Raw genomic sequence first — 18,976 nt, 5'->3', positions numbered from 1 at the left:
TATTTTCGGTGTCTAAAAAGATTTAATGAAAAATTACGTGACGCGTATTTGGCAGCAATAAAGCTTGCTTACCTTATCAGATACGTGTACACCGCGATACAGTACAATCAAATCAGGCGCATGATAACACTGAAGGTAATAAAAAGGGGAAAGGGAGATCCCAAATGCACCTAGTAGAGTCTATAATGCTCAGTGAACGACGAAAGGGCAGTGCTACGGCGCCGCGCATTGTTTTGAAGAAATCCAAACATGGTGATATTGGTCAAACAATATTACATAAATTGCATAAATATTAGTATTACATAAATCTATAGCAAACAAAAAAAACAGCAAGTATCGTGTTACTCAGTTTTCTGCTCTTCTTGCATAAATAATACCAAGCGAGGTCATTGATGCTTGCGAAACATGAACAAGGACAGTTTGTGCTAAACTTTGCGGCGATATTTCTTACGCAACTGCATGTGACGCAGCTTCTTACAGTCACTAAGCGCCGATAAAAAAAAAGTCCAAATCACACATATTGTGCCCGAGGAATGATTTACAGAAATAGAAGAGCGCTGTACTGTGCCTGGAGGCGCTAAACGTGCGTTGTTCTGTGGCACGCAACAAAAGCAGCTTTCGCGTGCTGTTTATTGTATTGTTACCGCGCACTCAGAAGGTGACAGCATTCATTAGCGACCGCAATGTCATTGTAGCAAGGAGTCGTGCTGATGGACTTCATAGTTTTTCCTTCTTTTTTTTTTTTCTCGAGGAAATTACCTTCTTGTATCCTGATGCAAAGAAGAGGTGAGGCGTGCAGACAGGACACAAGAGTAGAGAAGTGGACTACACGAACGCCGCTATCAACTGAAGGGAGCATTGAGGCGAAAAAAGAATAATAATAATATTTGGGGTTTTACGTGCCAAAACCACTTTCTGATTATGAGGCACGCCGTAGTGGAGGACTCCGGAAATTTTGACCACCTGGGGTTCTTTAACGTGCACCTAAATCTAAGCACACGGGTGTTTTCGCATTTCGCCCCCAATCGAAATGCAGCCGCCGTGGCCGGGATTCAATCCCGCGACCTCGTGCTCAGCAGCCCAACACCATAGCCACTGAGCAACCACGGCGGGTCGAAAAAAGAAAGAAGACACAAAACTCATCTGCGCAAGCTCAGGTCCACTTCTCTACTCTTGTGTCCTGTCTGCACGCCTCACCTCTTTTTTGCATTATGAATCCTTACCAACTAGCTCAGCTTGCTGTCGTTCTAAGTTTGTATCCTGACGTGTGCGTTTTATAGTGTATCTGCTAAAGTAGCGAGCTGACCTAATGGGCGAATTGCGAGATTCCGCAGAAACGAATATTCTGCGGTGCCCCTGAAACAACGTTTCGACGAAACAACTGGCCCGGCCGAGTTCATAACTCTAAGGGTCTGTGCCGATGTGGCCGTATGGTTACCCACACTCACCTATTCGTCTTCCCCACTTTCGCACACAATGCAGCTCATGGGTCGTAACGATTTCGTGGGGTGCGGCGAATAAAAAGGAATTATTTGGCGGAATCAGTTGTGCATTGAGCATCCGTTCGTGCCCTATATGCATTAATCCTTTCGTGCCGAACCGGTAACCGCTATTATTATTTTCTAATTCAGATTCAGTTCGGGCTCAGGCACGTTCTAAGAACGTCGGTTCGGGTTAGTTCCGGCTAGCATTCCGGTTCGGGTATGGCTCTGTGTTCGGGTTCCTTTCGACACCCTGGTCAAAATTGACTCCGAGCTGCCCGCTGCGGCATTTCTCCTCGTCCATCTGTTGCGCGTTAAACTCGGGAAGTTGTTCAAGGCGAAGCCTGATCGGTGTGCTTTAGCGTCCCGAAACTGAGTGTGAGCTACAAGCAGCAGTGGTCGTAAATTAACTCGTTTAAGTACCTATAGGGCTTTTCAGGGTGGACTGAATCCCTCTACGCGGACGTTCTCGCGTTGCGTGTGCAATGGAAACGCCGCCTAGAAACAATCCCGTCATTCACCGCGGTGGCTCAGTTGGCGTAGCGTACCGCTGCTGAGCACAACAACCTGGAAATATGCTTTCGGTTACCCACCACCCCCGCAGTAATGAGTTTCTAGATCAGTCTAGGTTCATCTCAGCGTTATTCTTCGTTGCCGCTTTAAGTGAAGAATGCTTGGTCAAATTCAAAGCGAAAGCGTATTGGTCGGGCCAAGGACCACGCATATTTTCGTTCGAAATCGAGGCCGTTTGCAAAGTGCACAGATCCCATAGCTGCGTCGCGACATGACCGATTCCTTTGTTCTTTCTTCGGTTATTCTTCGTTGAAACTGTCGGTTTCCCTTTTCCCAGCACGACCCTCCCGAGTGCGTACCGGGCGGCAGCGTGGGCAACTTCCTGATGTTTGCCAGCGCCTCTCATGGCACGATGCCGAACAACCGGCGCTTCTCCGTGTGCAGTATCCGCGACATCTCGGGCATCCTCGCGCAGATGTTTTCCGACCAGGGCCCCCGAGCAAACTGCCTCCAGGGTGAGTTTGTCCGCACCCCGCCTCTCTGCCTGCGCGGCAGGCCTGTTGAATCGTTGAGAGGTGCGGCGCATTCTCTCGCACAGGCTTGCGAACACTGTAAAATAATTTACACCCTTAGAAGTGAAAAAGGGTGTATATGTGTCTATAACTCACACCCTTAGGGTGTCGGTTATATAAATCACGCCCTAAGGGTGGGAGTTATAGACACATTTACATCATTTTCACTTTGAAGGGTGTAAATTATTTTACAGTGAACCTCAACTTCGTCTTTCTTTTTCTTAGTATACATCGAGCCTCTACACAAATGGAAGAAACACTGCGATGTTATAAATTCGCTGCCGCATAGGCAATATTTCCGTGATTATTTATCGAAATTTATATCCCCCTCGATATAACTTATCGATTACCAGGTTAGTACAAAACTGTCTGAAAACACCTCAGCGATTTTGGACGCTAGAGAAAGATTTAGCATTTTGAGCACACTGTTCACAGATCCGTAAATCAGCACAAAGAACAGATATCGCACGTCTGTAATAGTTACAGCTTCTGAAGCGAACAAATGTGATATCTGATTTTACTGCTTACATAAAATTGCTCCAGTAACTAAGAAGGTTCCGCTAAAATTCTGCTGATAATTATCGGTATAGGTACGTATTTCGGAATGACCGATTATAATACATCAATAAGATTTGTTGCAGGGCGAGTTGGGGGAGTACAAAGGCATACTTAGGTTGAATACTGAGGTTGAATACTTAGTGCTAGAAAAAAAGAAAGACTTAGGAAAAAAGGAGTAGAAAGAAACAGAGCTAGCACGCTTTGCGCTTCATTGTGCTAGCTCCGTCTTTCCTTAGAGCTCTTTTCCTTCTAGCGCTAATATGTATTCCTTATAATACATCATTTTGGCCCCTTTTGAATGCCTCGATATGTGCGTGCAATTGACAACATTGTGAGATCGTTTTAGTTTTTCTTCGTTGCAGATTTGCACGCTCGCTGCTTTACATTATCTTTATGTCTTCGAATTTAAGGAAACGTTATAAAAGCGGGTTAAAAAAAATATGCCGCCTAGAACTGGCAGAAATCACCTTTTTATTCTTAAATTCTGCGAACGTCATGAAATTTGGTGCATCGCATGCCGAGAAAAAGCTATTCCTCCTTTTTCATGCATTTGGATAGACACGTTTAGATAGGGGCATGTTCACTCACTCCTGCAATAGTTTGTTATTAAATGTTGTGGAAAGGTTCTGAATAAGGTTACGCAACTGAGATACAAAAGATAAGTATGTTGGATTTGCCACGACACTCCAATTTTCTCGGAATTGTACTTTTTACGGACGACGTGTTTTCGTAAGCGAAATAAACTGAGAAACAGTTCTCGGACAATTTATTTAGCAGCGCCCTAATTAACAAACCCTCGGGAATCAAAGCCGAGTTTTTGAATTCAGCGAGGCAGCACACGTAGCAAAATCCCACAATATTGTTATCTTCGTAGTCAGACACTTTGGTGGTGGAAGGAAAACCAGAAATAACATGCAACGAGCTTCACTGCCCAATATAGATTCTAGTAGCGTGTATTCCGTTGCGTGTTTTAGAGTCGCCTGGAGTGCGGTTTCTTGTGTTCGAGTTGGCGAAAGCGCGATACAGAAACGCACTCGTCTGGCTAGGCCGGCGCAGCCGGTTCACAACCGCACAAAACTGAGTCGTTAAGGTGTGAAAGGCCTTGTTCACGTTCGTTGATTGGTACGACCTCAGGTTGCGCTGAAGCGAAATTATGCGAAATTTAGATTCATAATGCAGAATTGATAGTGCAAATAGACAAACGGGAGTCATCAAGAACGAAGTGGGGGAAACAGAGTCACCAAATTTGATGCGAAGGAAGGAAGCAAAAAAAGGCCATGGAGATTTACACGAAGGAAAGAAATTGCAAGAGAAAATCTGTGCGATACCACAAAGTGCAGGGCCTTGCTAATTGAGGCCCGAAGTGCTTGACTTAAGGATAAAAAATAATGGTGCAACTAATTCGCCACGGCATCCGGAGACAACTTAGCGCATTCTAAATGAACGCGAAAATACTCGCCTAGCGAGACCAGTAGGTTTAACATCCACCTTCGAGTAGAGCTGAGATTTAAAGCGGATCGAAGCATTGAACGGTCAACACCGAGGTAAGCAAAAAACGCTTGAAGTATTGGTCCAAAAAAAAAAACGGGAAATAGATTTTTAGGACCGAATCCGCTGCCGGCACAAATAACGGTACGAGGTAGCCAGAGCAGTTTGAAGGAAGAGAGAAAAGATCAAAGAGAGAGACAAAATGCTAGACTGATAAGCATGCATATATTACCTCACTAGCACAAGCAGACTAGGTGAATATTTGTCATCGACCCGTTTTAAAGGCTGTGTATCATTGTATGGCTATGTATCATCATATAAGTATCATTGTCGTTATCATGGGCAAGCCTTTCGCCGCTATCCGTTGTTGGGTGCCCTGAAAACATAGCGATAGTTCCCCTAGGACGCTGTAGGGATTCTTGGTCTTTGTATTCCGCTGTTAGCATGAGCGTCAGCCTATGTCGTGCGCTCTGTAGGAAGAAGGTATCTCCCAGCGATTTCCAATTACCCTTGTCTTGCGCCAGCCTGATCCAGACTACGCCTAGAAATTTCCTAACGTGAACACACCAGCTAGTTGTCCCCTGTTGTCCTCGATAACGTTCTCACTCCTCTGACATCCTTTTTTTTAGTGTAATAACTCCGCTCGTTGTCTGTTCTAAGCATTACATGTTCTGGCCAACTGCACGTCTTCCTCACGACCTCAAAAAGAATATCAGGCCACAACCGTTTGCTCACTGACACGTCATCTTTGTGTCGATTAGTGTTACGCCTAGCACTTCGCCTTCCATCGCTCGTTGCGCTGTCCTAAATTTTCGCCCTCGTATCGTACGCTAGACCAATGGGGACGCCGATGCCGTTTCCTTCAAAGAGTGCGGTACCGGTGATATCGTAAAGTGGCGGCACTCAGAACGGGCATGCGGGGCTAAACTTACGCTTGAGCGACGACTAGGCGACCGCATTTCTGCGCCTTCCTGTGCAGAGCTGCGGGGTCCGTTCTGCGGCAACTCTATACGGGAGGAGGACGAAGAATGCGACTGCGGCTACGACTGGCACGACTGCCGCGAGACGTGCTGCTACCCGCGCGAGCACGGACAGCTCAACCGCAAGGGCTGCACGCTACGTCCTGATGCCAAGTGCAGGTGCGTGCGCCGCCACGTTCTTTTTTTTTTTTAACTTTCAGAAAGGTAAATGCTATCATGAGTGCGCAACGTTTGCGGTGATGCCGGAGGGAAGGCGAAATTTGCACTCTAACAAGAGTGCGGCGGCGACGTCCGTTCTGTGGGCGCCTTTGCACCGGCCAGAGGGCGCTACGGAGTTTTCATTTAACGCCTCAGCTTCGCTTATTTGAGTGTTACGCGTCAAGCTTTGCCTAGCTTAAGCTCGCGGACGTTCGTGTTTATGATTTCAAATCGCACACATTTTCGCAAAGCATGAACACCTCGGACGCTCCTGCTTCCTAATAAGTGAGCGTCCCTTAAATTTCACTTCCACTGCTTGATAGACTATATGTTAAAGCGCTGATGTCGAATGTCGAAAGCTTCAGCTCAAGAAATCTACAGGGTCAGTTGAGAATTCCGCCGTAGAAACAGAGGAACGGGAACAACGATTTCACCCTTGCGATGACAGAAAGCGCCAGTGTTGCTTCTTTAGTACCAGCCGACATCGCAAAAGCCGGCTCCCTTGCAAAAAAATGATCAGCCCCCCACACCTGATGAAACTTTAACACAAAGTGAGGTAGAGATTCAAACTTGGGTCATGGCGTGTATGATCTAGAAACGCTACCCGCTTGGCTAACGAAGCTAAGCTGCTCGATCAGCGCCCGAAAGACAGCAATGCTACGAGCAGCTTGAGCACCCGGATGCGTGTCGTTGCCAATATGTATCGCGTCTAAAGGAACTCGACGAGGAGGAAGAGTTAGTTTTTCAAAATCCCGCTGATGCGCTGAGAGCAGCCGCACACTCCAAGATGGAAGTACGCGACAGAGTTTTCATATACCGGGTGTTTTATTTTAACGTTAACAAAAAAAAAAATCACCTGTGACATACAGCCCTAGTCTACCCATTGAGGTGGAATGCTAGTATATATTACTTACATTGGAAATTAGTACGCATTATTGACAAATAAAAAAAATTCACTATATAACTTTTCAGCTAATTACTTTAGCGCATATTATTGCAATACACAAACTGAAGCCAGTGATTTCACAAGGCACATTCAGTTGGAGCAAAGTCTCAAAGAAAGCACCAGCTTTGAGATAAGCGCAGTCAAAGTTGCAGGAGGAATGCACTGCTGTTCCACTTACATTTTTAACAAAGCGTCTTTTTATGCACTGAAGCTCAGTGGTTATTGGAAAACCAATGCATTTCGTTGCAAACTTCGGGAACGTATATCTCGAAACTGGTGTCTTCCTTAAGATTCCTTCCAAATGGGTACTAATTTAAATATCCCCGACTAAAATTAATAAATTACAATATTTGGTGCAAACAGTTTAGAAGGTAATTTGCGAAAGCTTGGTAATTAGTTAGGTAATCGCTCTCATTTTTTTTTTTACTTTGTCTGCCTCTGCGAGTAATGTAGCGCAAGTAATAGAACTAGGCTACATGTCATGGGTGATATTAAGAAATTCTGTTAATGATAACCTAAGACAGCCTGAATATGCCTCGCTTGCGGGCAGCAGAAGACGTGACAGAGAAAATTATGGATAAGGGAAGCGGTTTAGGCTAGCTTACATGTCATGAGTACTGGGAACAGTGGTAGCACGAACCAAATTCGTAGGTTGCTTTATTGCGAAAGCATTATGTGTTCCATGAGGCAGAAAAGCCGGCATTATCCGCGACGAGTGGTAATAAAAAGCATCGTCATCAGTGAGCGTCATCAATCATCAGCGCCTTGTATGATGTCAGTAGTAACACAGAATTAAAGTTAGAACAAGTTAGAGTAAGTTTACTTACTGGGAAGTAAAGTGAATGTTGGGCAATTAAAGTGGATTAAAGTGGATTAAGGTGGGTTGAAGTCGATCAAGGTGGATTAAGGTTAGTACAAATTAAAGCAAATTGGATGAAGGTTGATTACGGTTAGTAAAAGTAAAGCAAAGTGGATTAACGTTCGTACAAATTAGAGCAATGGGGATTACAGTGTATTAAGTTGCATTAAGGTAGAGTTGTGAGGGACACGTGACACGTATCATGGACGTAACCGATTGAATGGAGAAGTAAATGCTTTTGCATTCAAATAGAATAAAGCGACTAAATTTGTTTTTGCTTCGCGATACCGCTCTTCTATGTAACTAATAAAAGGTTACATGTATGCTGTGCCCGAGCTCGTGGGCAAGCTATAATCACATACATTTTGGCTAACGTAGGATTGAATCTTTATGACTTGCAAAAGTGCTATATCCCGCTTCCTCATATCCCTACTTGGCGCCTCCCCCGCACCTCGGCGTTCTGAACAGTTAACGAGCAGCATTGCCCATCGCTGCGCTGATCGTAGGGATGTGTACAATCTCAACGACCGCCTACTTCTACCTTGTGCAACATCCCACGTTTTCCTTCCAACAAGACTTCAGAAAAAGCGGACACTTTTGCGTTGCACTTATCCGCAATTTCGCACGCATTTGAGGAACTAGAAGTTCTGGGCGTTGTACAGAAATTTTTTTAAAGAAATACATTAGTACGTCGGCGTTTTCTACGCCAGGCGGGAAACCGGCGTGACTACATTACGCTCCTCACTTACAACGTTCCGCTGCAGTCCTACGAACAGCGCCTGCTGCAGCGAGACCTGCCAGTACCGCAACTCGTCGTGGCTCTGCAGACCAGACGAGGACTGCCGATTCGAGGCCTACTGCGAGTATCCTTTGTGGTTGAAGAGGGGTTGTGGAGCGCTATGATATATGTCACAGCGGGGCGCTGTGACACAGCCGCCAGGAGAACCGCTTAAACTTCGTAAAGTAGCGACACTCTCCTCCTCCGCCTTCACTCCTAGTTTCTCCTCTCTTTCACGCTCCCTCCTCGACCGTGGCGCCGCCTACACCGCTCGAGCGCAGCAACGGCGCCAACATGCGCTCCTCGCCATTCCGTAGACGCTTTATTTAGGTTCTTTATTCTACGGACGCTTCTCGAGCGAAAATGGTGCTGAAGCACGGCGCGAGGGCCCACGTGATGCTATTAGGCCAATAGAGACGCGGCGTCTGGCTCAGCCAGAGCGCGCGAGGAGGAGGCGGCATATCTTCAAACCGTGGCGCTGCTTCACGAAGTTTACGGGGTTTTAGGCGCCGGCGGCGGGTACGACCTTGACGGCTACGTGTCAGCGGCTGGAACGGAGAGTGTCCCGCGTCGGCGCAGAAGCACGACGGCGTGCTGTGCAATCGCGGCACGCAGGTTTGCGATGCCGGCGAGTGCGCGCGCTCCGTGTGTAACGTGTACGGCCTCGTGGAGTGCTACCTCACCGGGGTGCAGCGGACGCCGGACGAGATGTGCCTCATCGCGTGCCGAGAGAACGGTATGCGCGTTTATCTACCCTGCATTCCCATCGCTCGCACTCGTGCGGTTCGTTGCGCTGACTGCACTTATACGCGCCAGTTAGACAACCTATTGCAAAAAAAAAAAAAAAAATTCGTAATGAAATGTGCTTGCTTTAGTGCATGTTGGTTCATACCGTCTCAACAGGTTTTGTTTGCGGAAAACGTCTGCCAGCATTAGAACCGTACGCGTTTGGGCTGCCTTGTTCATGACTTGAGTGGAAACAGCTCAAAATAACGGTACGTGAGAAAAGGGCAACAACAGCGCTAACAAGCAAATGCTATTCTGTCGAGTAGCATATATACGTGCCCCTTTGCAAGAACCAGGAAATACGTGAAGGGAGCATGCTTGGAAGCAAAAATAATGTGATCACACCAATAAGAACGGAATTTCCTTGGGAAGGAATGAACAGAACGAAAGCGTGCACATGTATCGCCGCTCGTCTGGATGTGGAAGGCTTCGGAGGTGAGTCGTGCGCGCTCATCATGACAGTTTGACAGTAGGGCGCAATCTTTAAAAAGTGTCTCGCAGCCACATTCAGCACAAGGCAATCACAGGTGGCTATCTCTTTCTTGCTTACTCACCTTGTTTGAATGTTCGCGCATGCGGTCATTCACACAACGCTCCGTTTGTTTGACAGAGAAACGTCCGCAAGAAACAGGAAGCCAATAATCAACGTTACAACGGCACTTAACAAACTGCTGTCCGTGCTTCTTTCGGGAACTTTTTTCCTTGTGCGTGTCGTGATTGACCTTCTGGCACAGACTGCCCAGCCTATTTGGGGCAGAGAACGACAACCCAATGTCTGCCCTGTCAATGACCTTCTCCATATTTACGTCAATAAACACATTAGCCCACAAAAAGCGCATGTAAAACAGGAAATTCTTAAAATGTATAAATAATGTCTTTAAAGGGAAGTATTCGTTCGAGCCAGATTGAAAACTTAAACATCCGGAATAACAAATTCTTCAGTCGTAACGAGAACAAAGCCTGTGTAAGCGAGAAAATGAACGTATAATGAGTAAATAAGAGTGGTGCGACGTATATTTAACTGTGGTAGCTCTCACGCAACATCTGCACTGGCTGATTCAAAGAGAGCGACAGAGTGGGATGTCGCATGGGAAGTACGTCAACGCGTCGGATTTGACGTCGACATTTCAATCAAATCGAGAAGCAGCACTGGGACCTTCCGTGTCTATTTTCTGCGCAACAACGTCATATATTTGTAATACAGCGACAATGACAGACTTCTAGACGAATAATCTATCGGTCTAGCTCATTTTAATGTTTTCCTTTAGTGTCTCTAAGTATACGCGCGATCATTTAACTGCCTGGAATTATTCACAATAGGAGATTCTTAACGCTACATATAGTTTCTTTAATTCGTAACCCTGACGATAATGAGAAACTGTGCAATAAGTGTAAATACCGTTGCATTACTAAAATTTAACTTATTCATATATTAATTAATAAGCTGTAGCGCTCACGTTCGAATTGCGGAACAGAAGCCAATTAATACATGAAGTACTTTTGCTCAATATAGTTCCGGTGTATCTGCCCTAATTATCACACGAAAATACACTGGTGCTCTATGCAGCATTTCCCCAAAAAGCCTTTCTTATTTACGAAGAAGGCTTGCATGGGAAAGGAGAAGTCGTTTTTCTCGGCGATCACTGCCTCAAATTTGGTTAGACTTGTTGAATTTAAGAGGAACTCGGCGATCACTGCCTCAAATTTGGTTAGACTTGTTGAATTTAAGAGGAAACGTTAAAATCTAGTGACTGTAGTTAGCATATTTTCGACTGAGGCCGTTGATATATTAATTAGTATTGTTGGAAATCGCAAATTTTCAAAAACAAGACTATCAAATTTACAAATTGTTACGTTTCGCCTACGACGCGCGGTATAGCCGACGCGGATGCAACGGACGCCGGGGCTTCGTTCAAAGCGGCAGACACTTTGGCCCGTTCGGCGCCGCCGCTACGCCTCCCTGCCAAGCGCGTCCAGGCATGTTCCAATGCCACGTGTCTTCATGTGCGTGTGTGAGTGTATGTGCATATTGGTGCCCACGCTTGTCGAAGCGCGGCAGCCGGGGAGAGGAGCTCCCAACAACTGTGAAGCGAGGGGGTCTGACAGGCGCCGACACGACGGCTGCTCCACCTTCTCTTCCCATTGTGCCCGAGTGGCGCCGACACGACGCTGCGCCACCTTATCCCATTGTGCCCGAGCGGCACAGTCACGTGCTCGTCTATAGAGGGGTTCCTTCTTGCCCTCAACTGCGAGAGTATAAAAGCAGCTGCCCCCGGACACCAAAGAGGGCTCCGATTTCTTCTGTTGAGTAACGTGCTCTCCCGTCTCTCTACTTCGGTCGACCTGACCGCCAACTCTTTGCGATGTTAGAATAAACCAGTTGTTTTGTTGTTACCAGTCGACTCATGCTTTGCCGGGACCTTCGGATGCTTCCAGTTGTACCCCAGGCCGCCAGGCCAACGCTACCCTTGGGGCTTGCGATCCAGGTGCAACAACGGGCGTCAGCGCCGAGTTCCCAACAACTCGTGCCATCGGTGCGATTCAAACAACTGTCTGCCAGCGGTGAGATCGCGACAACGGAGGCCAGCAGCGAAGAGATGCAGTTGACTGTATGCTGAGCAGCACAACGATCCGGGAGCAGTGCAACGAGCCCTGTGTGATGACTGGTTGCCTGCAGCGGAACGACTGCGCTGAATTCTTGGCTGCGAGGTTTGGTGAGTGCGGGACTTTCTTCTTCTGAGCTTTGCCAGGCTTTTGTTAGTGTCAGAAACAGAGCTGGTAATTGTGGTTGTCGTTGCTGCCGGGTTAGTTTGCGGCAAGACAATAGTAGGCAGTAGAGAAAGCAGCATTCAGAGCAGCCATGGATTTGAAGTCGTTGCGCAAACCGAAATTGCTGGAGCTTGCAAGAGAGTTGGGTCTGGATGTCTCGGACAAACTCAGAAAACCAGAACTGCTAAGGGCTATTCTTGAGTTAGAAGCTGAGGATGACGAGCTGTCGGAATGCCTTGAGACCATTGAGGAAAGGGAGACTGCAAAAAGACAGGAGCGCGAACTTAAAGAACAAAAAGAGAAAGAAAAAGAAGAGCGCGACCGTCAACACGCTTTGGAAATGAAGCGTCTCGAGATAGAGATCGAACGCGCTCGTAATGGAAGTCAGGCACACGGTGCAGGAGAACGCGTATTGTTCAAAATGACTGACCTGATGCGGCCGTTTAAGCTTGGAGAGGACAATGGTTTGTTCCTGGTTAACTTTGAGCGAACGTGCGAGAAGCAGGGGTTCTCTCGGGAAACGTGGCCACAGCGCTTGCTCACTTTGTTACCCGGCGAGGCGGCCGACGTAGTCGCTCGCTTGAATAGAGAGGAGGCAGAGGATTTCGACACAGTGAAATCGAGTCTGCTAAAAAAGTACAGGCTGTCAGCAGAGGCGTTCCGTCGGAAGTTTCGGGAAAATGAGAAAGGCAGAAGTGAGTCATATACGGAGTTTGCGTACAGGCTTATGTCAAACATGCAGGAGTGGCTCAAAGAAGAGAAAGCGTTTGGTGACCACGAGAAAGTTCTGCAGTGCTTCGGGCTGGAACAGTTTTATAGTCGGTTACCTGAGAACGTGCGGTACTGGGTCTTGGATAGGCCAGACGTTTGTACGGTGGCTAAAGCCGCTGAGCTAGCCGAGGAGATTGTGACGCGTCGGGCTCGCGGAGCTAAGGACGGTCAAAAGGGTGAATTTGGCTCGAAGTTTGAGAGGCCGAAGTTCACACCCATGAGAGCAAAGGGGAACACACGTAGTGCGGATGCGAGTGAAAGCAGTGCGACCGAACCTAAGGAGACGGCGACAGCCGAAGCCGAACGCAGAAAGCGGTTCGAGACGAGGCAAGCGCGCGTTTGTTATACGTGCCAGAAGCCGGGTCACTTTTCGGCGCAGTGTCCGGAAACAAAACCAAAAGTTGTGTTTTTGTCAATATGCAGCACTGACGAGAACATGAAGCTTCTCGAGCCTTACATGCGAGACCTCCTCGTGAACGGGAAAGAGTGCCGAGTGCTTCGCGATTCCGGAGCTACGATGGATGTAGTTCACCCCTCTTACGTAGAACCCCATATGTTCACGGGCGAGTGCGCATGGATCAAGCAAGCCGTGGAAGCTCATAGCGTGTGTCTGCCCGTAGCAAAAGTGCTTATTGAAGGACCTTTCGGAGCGCTTGAGACGGAGGCGGCAGTGTCATCTATGCTGCCCCCCCCAGTACCCGTACCTATTTTCAAACAGGTCCGATCACCTCCTGCGCGAGAAGGGGCTTTTGTTTGGTGAGGCTAGCGTTCAGGCCTTAACCAGATCGAAGGTTCGGGAGCTCGCTGCAAAGGCGGTAGTTGCGGGGCCGACGTTATCAAACAATGAAAAAGGGTCAGAGGCGCAGCAAGCTGATATTCAGAGCACGCCCGAACTGAATAAAATTGAGTCTGTAGCGTTGAAGGCGCCAGATACTGGAGAGGAAATGCCCGACACGGGAAAGTTAGAAGAGCTATCTACAGATTTGCTCATCGCGCCTACGTCAGACGGACTTAATAGGTTGCTAAAAGTCAGCCGGTCGGCTTTGATAGCCGAGCAAAAAAAGGATGGCAGCCTAGAAAACATACGCTGCATTGTCAAGGAAGGTATCGCCAAGAAAAATGCTCGCTTTGTGGAAAGAGGTGGAGTCCTGTACCGGAAGTATCTAGACCGCAGGGGAGTGGAGTTCGATCAGCTGATCGTTCCTCAATGCTATCGTCAGGATCTGTTGCGCTTGTCGCATGGGGGTTCGTGGTCCGGACACCTAGGAGTTAAGAAAACTAAGGACCGTCTCTTGCAAGAGTACTATTGGCCAGGGTGTTTTCGGGACGCAGACCATTTCGTGAGGACATGTGACACCTGTCAGCGGGTGGGCAAACCAGGGGACAAATCAAGGGCGCCGTTGAGATTGGTACCTATCATTACGGAGCCTTTTAGACGGCTCGTTATTGATACAGTGGGACCTCTGCCGGTAACAGCCACGGGGTACAGACACATTTTAACTGTGATCTGCCCAGCGACAATGTTCCCTGAAGCAGTGCCGCTTAAAGAACTCAGCTCAGTTGAGATAGTCAATGCACTACTGTCCATATTTGCGCGAGTTGGTTTTCCTGCGGAAATCCAATCAGATCAGGGCACAGTGTTTACTAGCGCTTTGACGACAACTTTTCTCGAAAGGTGTGGGGTAAAGCTGTTACACAGCTCAGTGTACCACCCACAGTCGAATTCCGTTGAGAAGCTCCACTCCGTCATGAAGCGCGTGTTGAGAGCCTTGTGTTTTGAACATCAAACTGACTGGGAGCTGTGTCTGCCTGGGGTGATGTTTGCATTACGGACCGCGCCGCATGCAGCTACGGGGTTTTCGCCAGCTGAACTGGTGTACGGTCGCTCGCTGCGATCTCCGCTTCGCATGCTTCGAGAATCGTGGGAAGGCAGGGGCGACGACCCAGTCGTGGTGGAGTACGTGCTTAAGCTCCTCGAACGCTTAAGAAGGGCACAGGAGTTGTCAGGTGAAGCAATGGCAAAGGCCCAGCAGAGGGCCAAGGTTTATTATGATCGGACCGCCAGGGCCCGTCGTTTTGAGGTGGGCGATGAGGTCATGATATTGCGCACATCGCTAAACAACAAACTAGACGTGCAGTGGGAGGGCCCAGCACGAATTGTTCAGAAACTGTCGGACGTCAACTACGTGGTGAGTCTGCCAGGAAAGCGGAAAGCACAGCAAGTTTACCACTGTAATCTGCTCAAACCTTATAGACAAAGGGAAGCAGTAGTGTGCATGATGGTAAACGTTCCTGAAGAGCTTCCGGTCGAGCTTCCGGGACTAGGCTCAGTGACGAACAGGGAAGACACCGGTCAAGTCATTAGTGACCTTATCAGTAAAGCACCGCTGTCGCCTGAGCAGAAAACCGAACTACACCAGCTCTTACAAGAGTTTCAAGGTCTGTTCTCTGAGAGGCCTGGTAGGACTTCTGTCCTTACTCATGACATAGAACTTACCTCCACAGAGCCAGTACGATCCAAGGCGTATCGGGTGTCACCCCGCCAGAGCGATATTATGGAGGCTGAGGTAAAGAAAATGCTACAGCTCGGTGTTATTGAGGCAGGTGAGAGTGATTATACCTCCCCTTTGATTTTAGTTGAGGTACCGGGCAAGGAACCTCGTCCTTGCGTCGACTACCGCAGGCTTAATTCCATCACTAAGGATCAAATTTATCCGATCCCTAACATCGAGGAGCGCCTTGAGAAAGTTAGTAGCGCTCAGTTTATTTCCACCCTAGATCTTGTCAGGGGTTATTGGCAGGTTCCACTTACAGAAGAGGCTAGTAGGTATGCGGCGTTCATTTCACCAATGGGAACATTCCGTCCTAAAGTGTTGAGTTTTGGTTTGAAGAACGCGCCATACTGCTTTTCAAGCCTCATGGATAAAGTGTTGCGGGGACAGCAAGAATTCGCTTTACCGTATCTAGACGACGTAGCGATATTCTCCGCATCCTGGTCTGAGCATATGGCCCACTTGCGGGCAGTGCTAACCCGCCTGCGCGATGCGGGCTTGACAGTCAAGGCTCCCAAGTGCCAGTTAGCACAGGCCGAGGTTGTCTACCTCGGTCACGTGATTGGTCAGGGTCGTCGCCGCCCCTTTGAAATAAAGGTGGCCGCTGTGCGAGACTTCCCGCAACCGCGCACGAAGACCGATATTCGGTCGTTCTTAGGTGTCGCCGGCTACTATCAGAGGTACATCCCCAGGTACTCTGATATCGCGGCTCCCCTGACGGATGCTCTAAGAAAAACAGAGCCCCAAACAGTCGTATGGGACGAGATAAAGGAAAGAGCTTTTAGCGCCCTAAAGAGTGCCCTAACAAGCCAGCCTGTGCTACGATCGCCAGACTACACAAAAGGGTTCGTTGTTCAGTGCGATGCTAGTGGGCGAGGTATGGGCGTTGTACTGTGCCAACGGGAAAATGGAGAAGTAGAACACCCCGTCCTGTATGCTAGTCGTAAGCTGACCAGTCGTGAGCAGGCGTATAGCGCCACCGAGAAAGAGTGTGCGTGTCTCGTGTGGGCCGTTCAGGAATTGTCATGCTATCTAGCCGGCTCGAGGTTTATCATTGAGACGGATCACTGCCCTCTCCAATGGCTGCAGACCATCTCTCCCAAAAATGGCCGCCTCCTGCGCTGGAGCCTCGCTTTGCAACAGTATTCCTTTGAGGTGCGTTACAAAAAGGGGAGTCTCAACGGTAACGCCGATGGCTTAAGTCGAAACCCCTAACGTAGGAATCATCCTCAAAATTGTTTGTTACTGATGTTTTTCTTCCTGAGGCAGGATTTTTAACATATTGCTTTTGTTTAGTGTTTCAAAGTGATGACATGCTTTCTAGTGCAATTTTCCAATTTGTGGACGCGTTCTGAGTGCTGCTAGACTACTGTAAGGAACTAGGCAGTGGTATAGAAGGGGAAAGAGCCTGGCAGGGCTTAGTGAGGGTTGTGCCGTGCTTGCTGACTGAGCGGTTGAGTTTCAGCGTAGTTCTAACGCTTGCCGGGAACGAGAACAAAAATGTGAACTCTCCCGAAGTCACTTTGCAGTGTCCCGTGCGAACCTGAACGAGAGAACGAGGCCTTCTCTGTGCGCTGCGCTCAAGAAACGTCGAGGGACGCCCGACTTCGGTTATGAGCATCATCGAGCGACATCCCTCCGGACAGCGGATGCAGTCCCCTGACCATCGGGATCTCCTTCCCCCGGCGGGGCGGTCTGTTACGTTTCGCCTACGACGCGCGGTATAGCCGGCGCGGATGCAACGGACGCCGGGGCTTCGTTCAAAGCGGCAGACATTTTGGCCCGTTCGGCGCCGCCGCTACGCCTCCCTGCCAAGCGCGTCCAGGCATGTTCCAATGCCACGTGTCTTCATGTGCGTGTGTGAGTGTATGTGCATATTGGTGCCCACGCTTGTCGAAGCGCGGCAGCCGGGGAGAGGAGCTCCCAACAACTGTGAAGCGAGGGGGTCTGACAGGCGCCGACACGACGGCTGCTCCACCTTCTCTTCCCATTGTGCCCGAGTGGCGCCGACACGACGCTGCGCCACCTTATCCCATTGTGCCCGAGCGGCACAGTCACGTGCTCGTCTATAGAGGGGTTCCTTCTTGCCCTCAACTGCGAGAGTATAAAAGCAGCTGCCCCCGGACACCAAAGAGGGCTCCGATTTCTTCTGTTGAGTAACGTGCTCTCCCGTCTCTCTACTTCGGTCGACCTAACCGCCAACTCTTTGCGATGTTAGAATAAACCAGTTGTTTTGTTGTTACCAGTCGACTCATGCTTTGCCGGGACCTTCGGATGCTTCCAGTTGTACCCCAGGCCGCCAGGCCAACGCTACCCTTGGGGCTTGCGACCCAGGTGCAACAACGGGCGTCAGCGCCGAGTTCCCAACAACTCGTGCCATCGGTGCGATTCCAACAAAATGTAATTCAGCAATGCAAAATGATATCATAACTGAATTGCAGCAAAAGTGGACAAAATTGATGTATTACATGTGATTCTCAACTACACCATTAATATGTAAATAAAATGTTTCTAAAGTCCTCGAAAATATTGTAACAAATAAACAAAACATACAAATATATTCATCACATTTCTCCAAGTTTGATATTTTAAAGGATGCAGCTTACAGAACGGCGGTGTCTGTTGTTCTTGTTGTTGTTGTTTTTTTTGCCGAGTTAGGGAATTCGTAAACTAAGCGCGTCTATTTCTTTACAAACTTACAAATTTTAGGCAATTTTTGTAGAAAAAAATTGAAGCCCTACAGTTGAATTCTGCTGACAACAGTCACTAGAATTTAACTTTCTCTCGCAAATGCAACAAATGTTATTCAAGTTCGCCCCGCAGTTGCTTAAAAAAAAGAATTTCTGCGTTTTACATGTATATCTATAGGTGGCGTTGAAGTTGATCATTAGGTGATGCCTCCCCTTAAGCACTGCATAACAAAGCCTGGCAACACACCATTCTATTCTATCGTTGAATTAGGGGGCAAAACAGGATAATCTCATAATTATCGTGCTATGTTGGTAAGTTTGAATGTATTTCTCGACTAACTAATTGACGAGGGGACTGGCCATTTAGTCTGGCTTGCTGGTGTCGGCCATTGCCCTATATTCTGATTGGGAAAACAAGTGCATCTCACTCAGCGCACGATTTTCTGAATACGGAAAATGTCTTTGGTGAAGGAAGAGGTAAATACTAAAAAAATACTACTAAAGGAGCCCGCATGAGTGGAAGATAGCTGACGCGCCAAGGTCCTTTTATCATTCCAAACGAGTTCAAATTCCGGTTACATCTTCTGAACCATGAAAGGGCTTCTATCAAGTACCGATCATTGTCGGTAGAGAGATTTGTACCGACCGTTGTCGGTACAGACGCCATATTAGCGTGCAAAAATCTAGCTGGCCCTATGACGAATTCTTCTGACCAGAAGAACACAGCTGGTTAGCGTTTCATCAAACGGTAAGGTGATTTTCGTGCGGTAAAATAACGTGGCTAAAGCTTTCAGCAATTTACCTCAAGGTGACATTTTTCTCTAGTGTTTTTTTTTAATTATTGGCAGGTTTGCACCACTGATACACCTAAGCCTGACAGGGTTTCACGAGCCGCAGACCCTATCACCGTTCATTGCACCATGCCGCAAGAGCTTAACAGTCTTCTCTATCCAGTCAAAATTGATCAGCAAATTGCTTAGGCGAAATGTGAGTGAATTGCGACATACAGAAAGTGCTACAGGATGGAAAGTTTAT

General features: G+C 48.0%; 1 protein-coding gene across 1 annotated transcript in view; it reads left to right on the top strand.

The window, feature by feature from the left end:
* Positions 1–18,976, top strand: part of LOC142584977 (disintegrin and metalloproteinase domain-containing protein 10 homolog) — a 35,771-nt gene that overhangs the window by 13,701 nt on the left and 3,094 nt on the right. Inside the window, exons 5-8 of the mRNA XM_075695377.1 lie at positions 2,332–2,509; positions 5,592–5,751; positions 8,360–8,458; positions 8,919–9,109. Of these exons, the coding sequence (XP_075551492.1) occupies positions 2,332–2,509; positions 5,592–5,751; positions 8,360–8,458; positions 8,919–9,109 (628 nt within the window). The remainder of the gene's footprint in view (positions 1–2,331; positions 2,510–5,591; positions 5,752–8,359; positions 8,459–8,918; positions 9,110–18,976) is intronic.

This window comes from Dermacentor variabilis, chromosome 6, assembly GCF_050947875.1.
Source record: "Dermacentor variabilis isolate Ectoservices chromosome 6, ASM5094787v1, whole genome shotgun sequence".
NCBI lineage: Eukaryota > Metazoa > Arthropoda > Arachnida > Ixodida > Ixodidae > Dermacentor > Dermacentor variabilis.
This window is presented reverse-complemented; position numbering and strand designations above follow the sequence as displayed.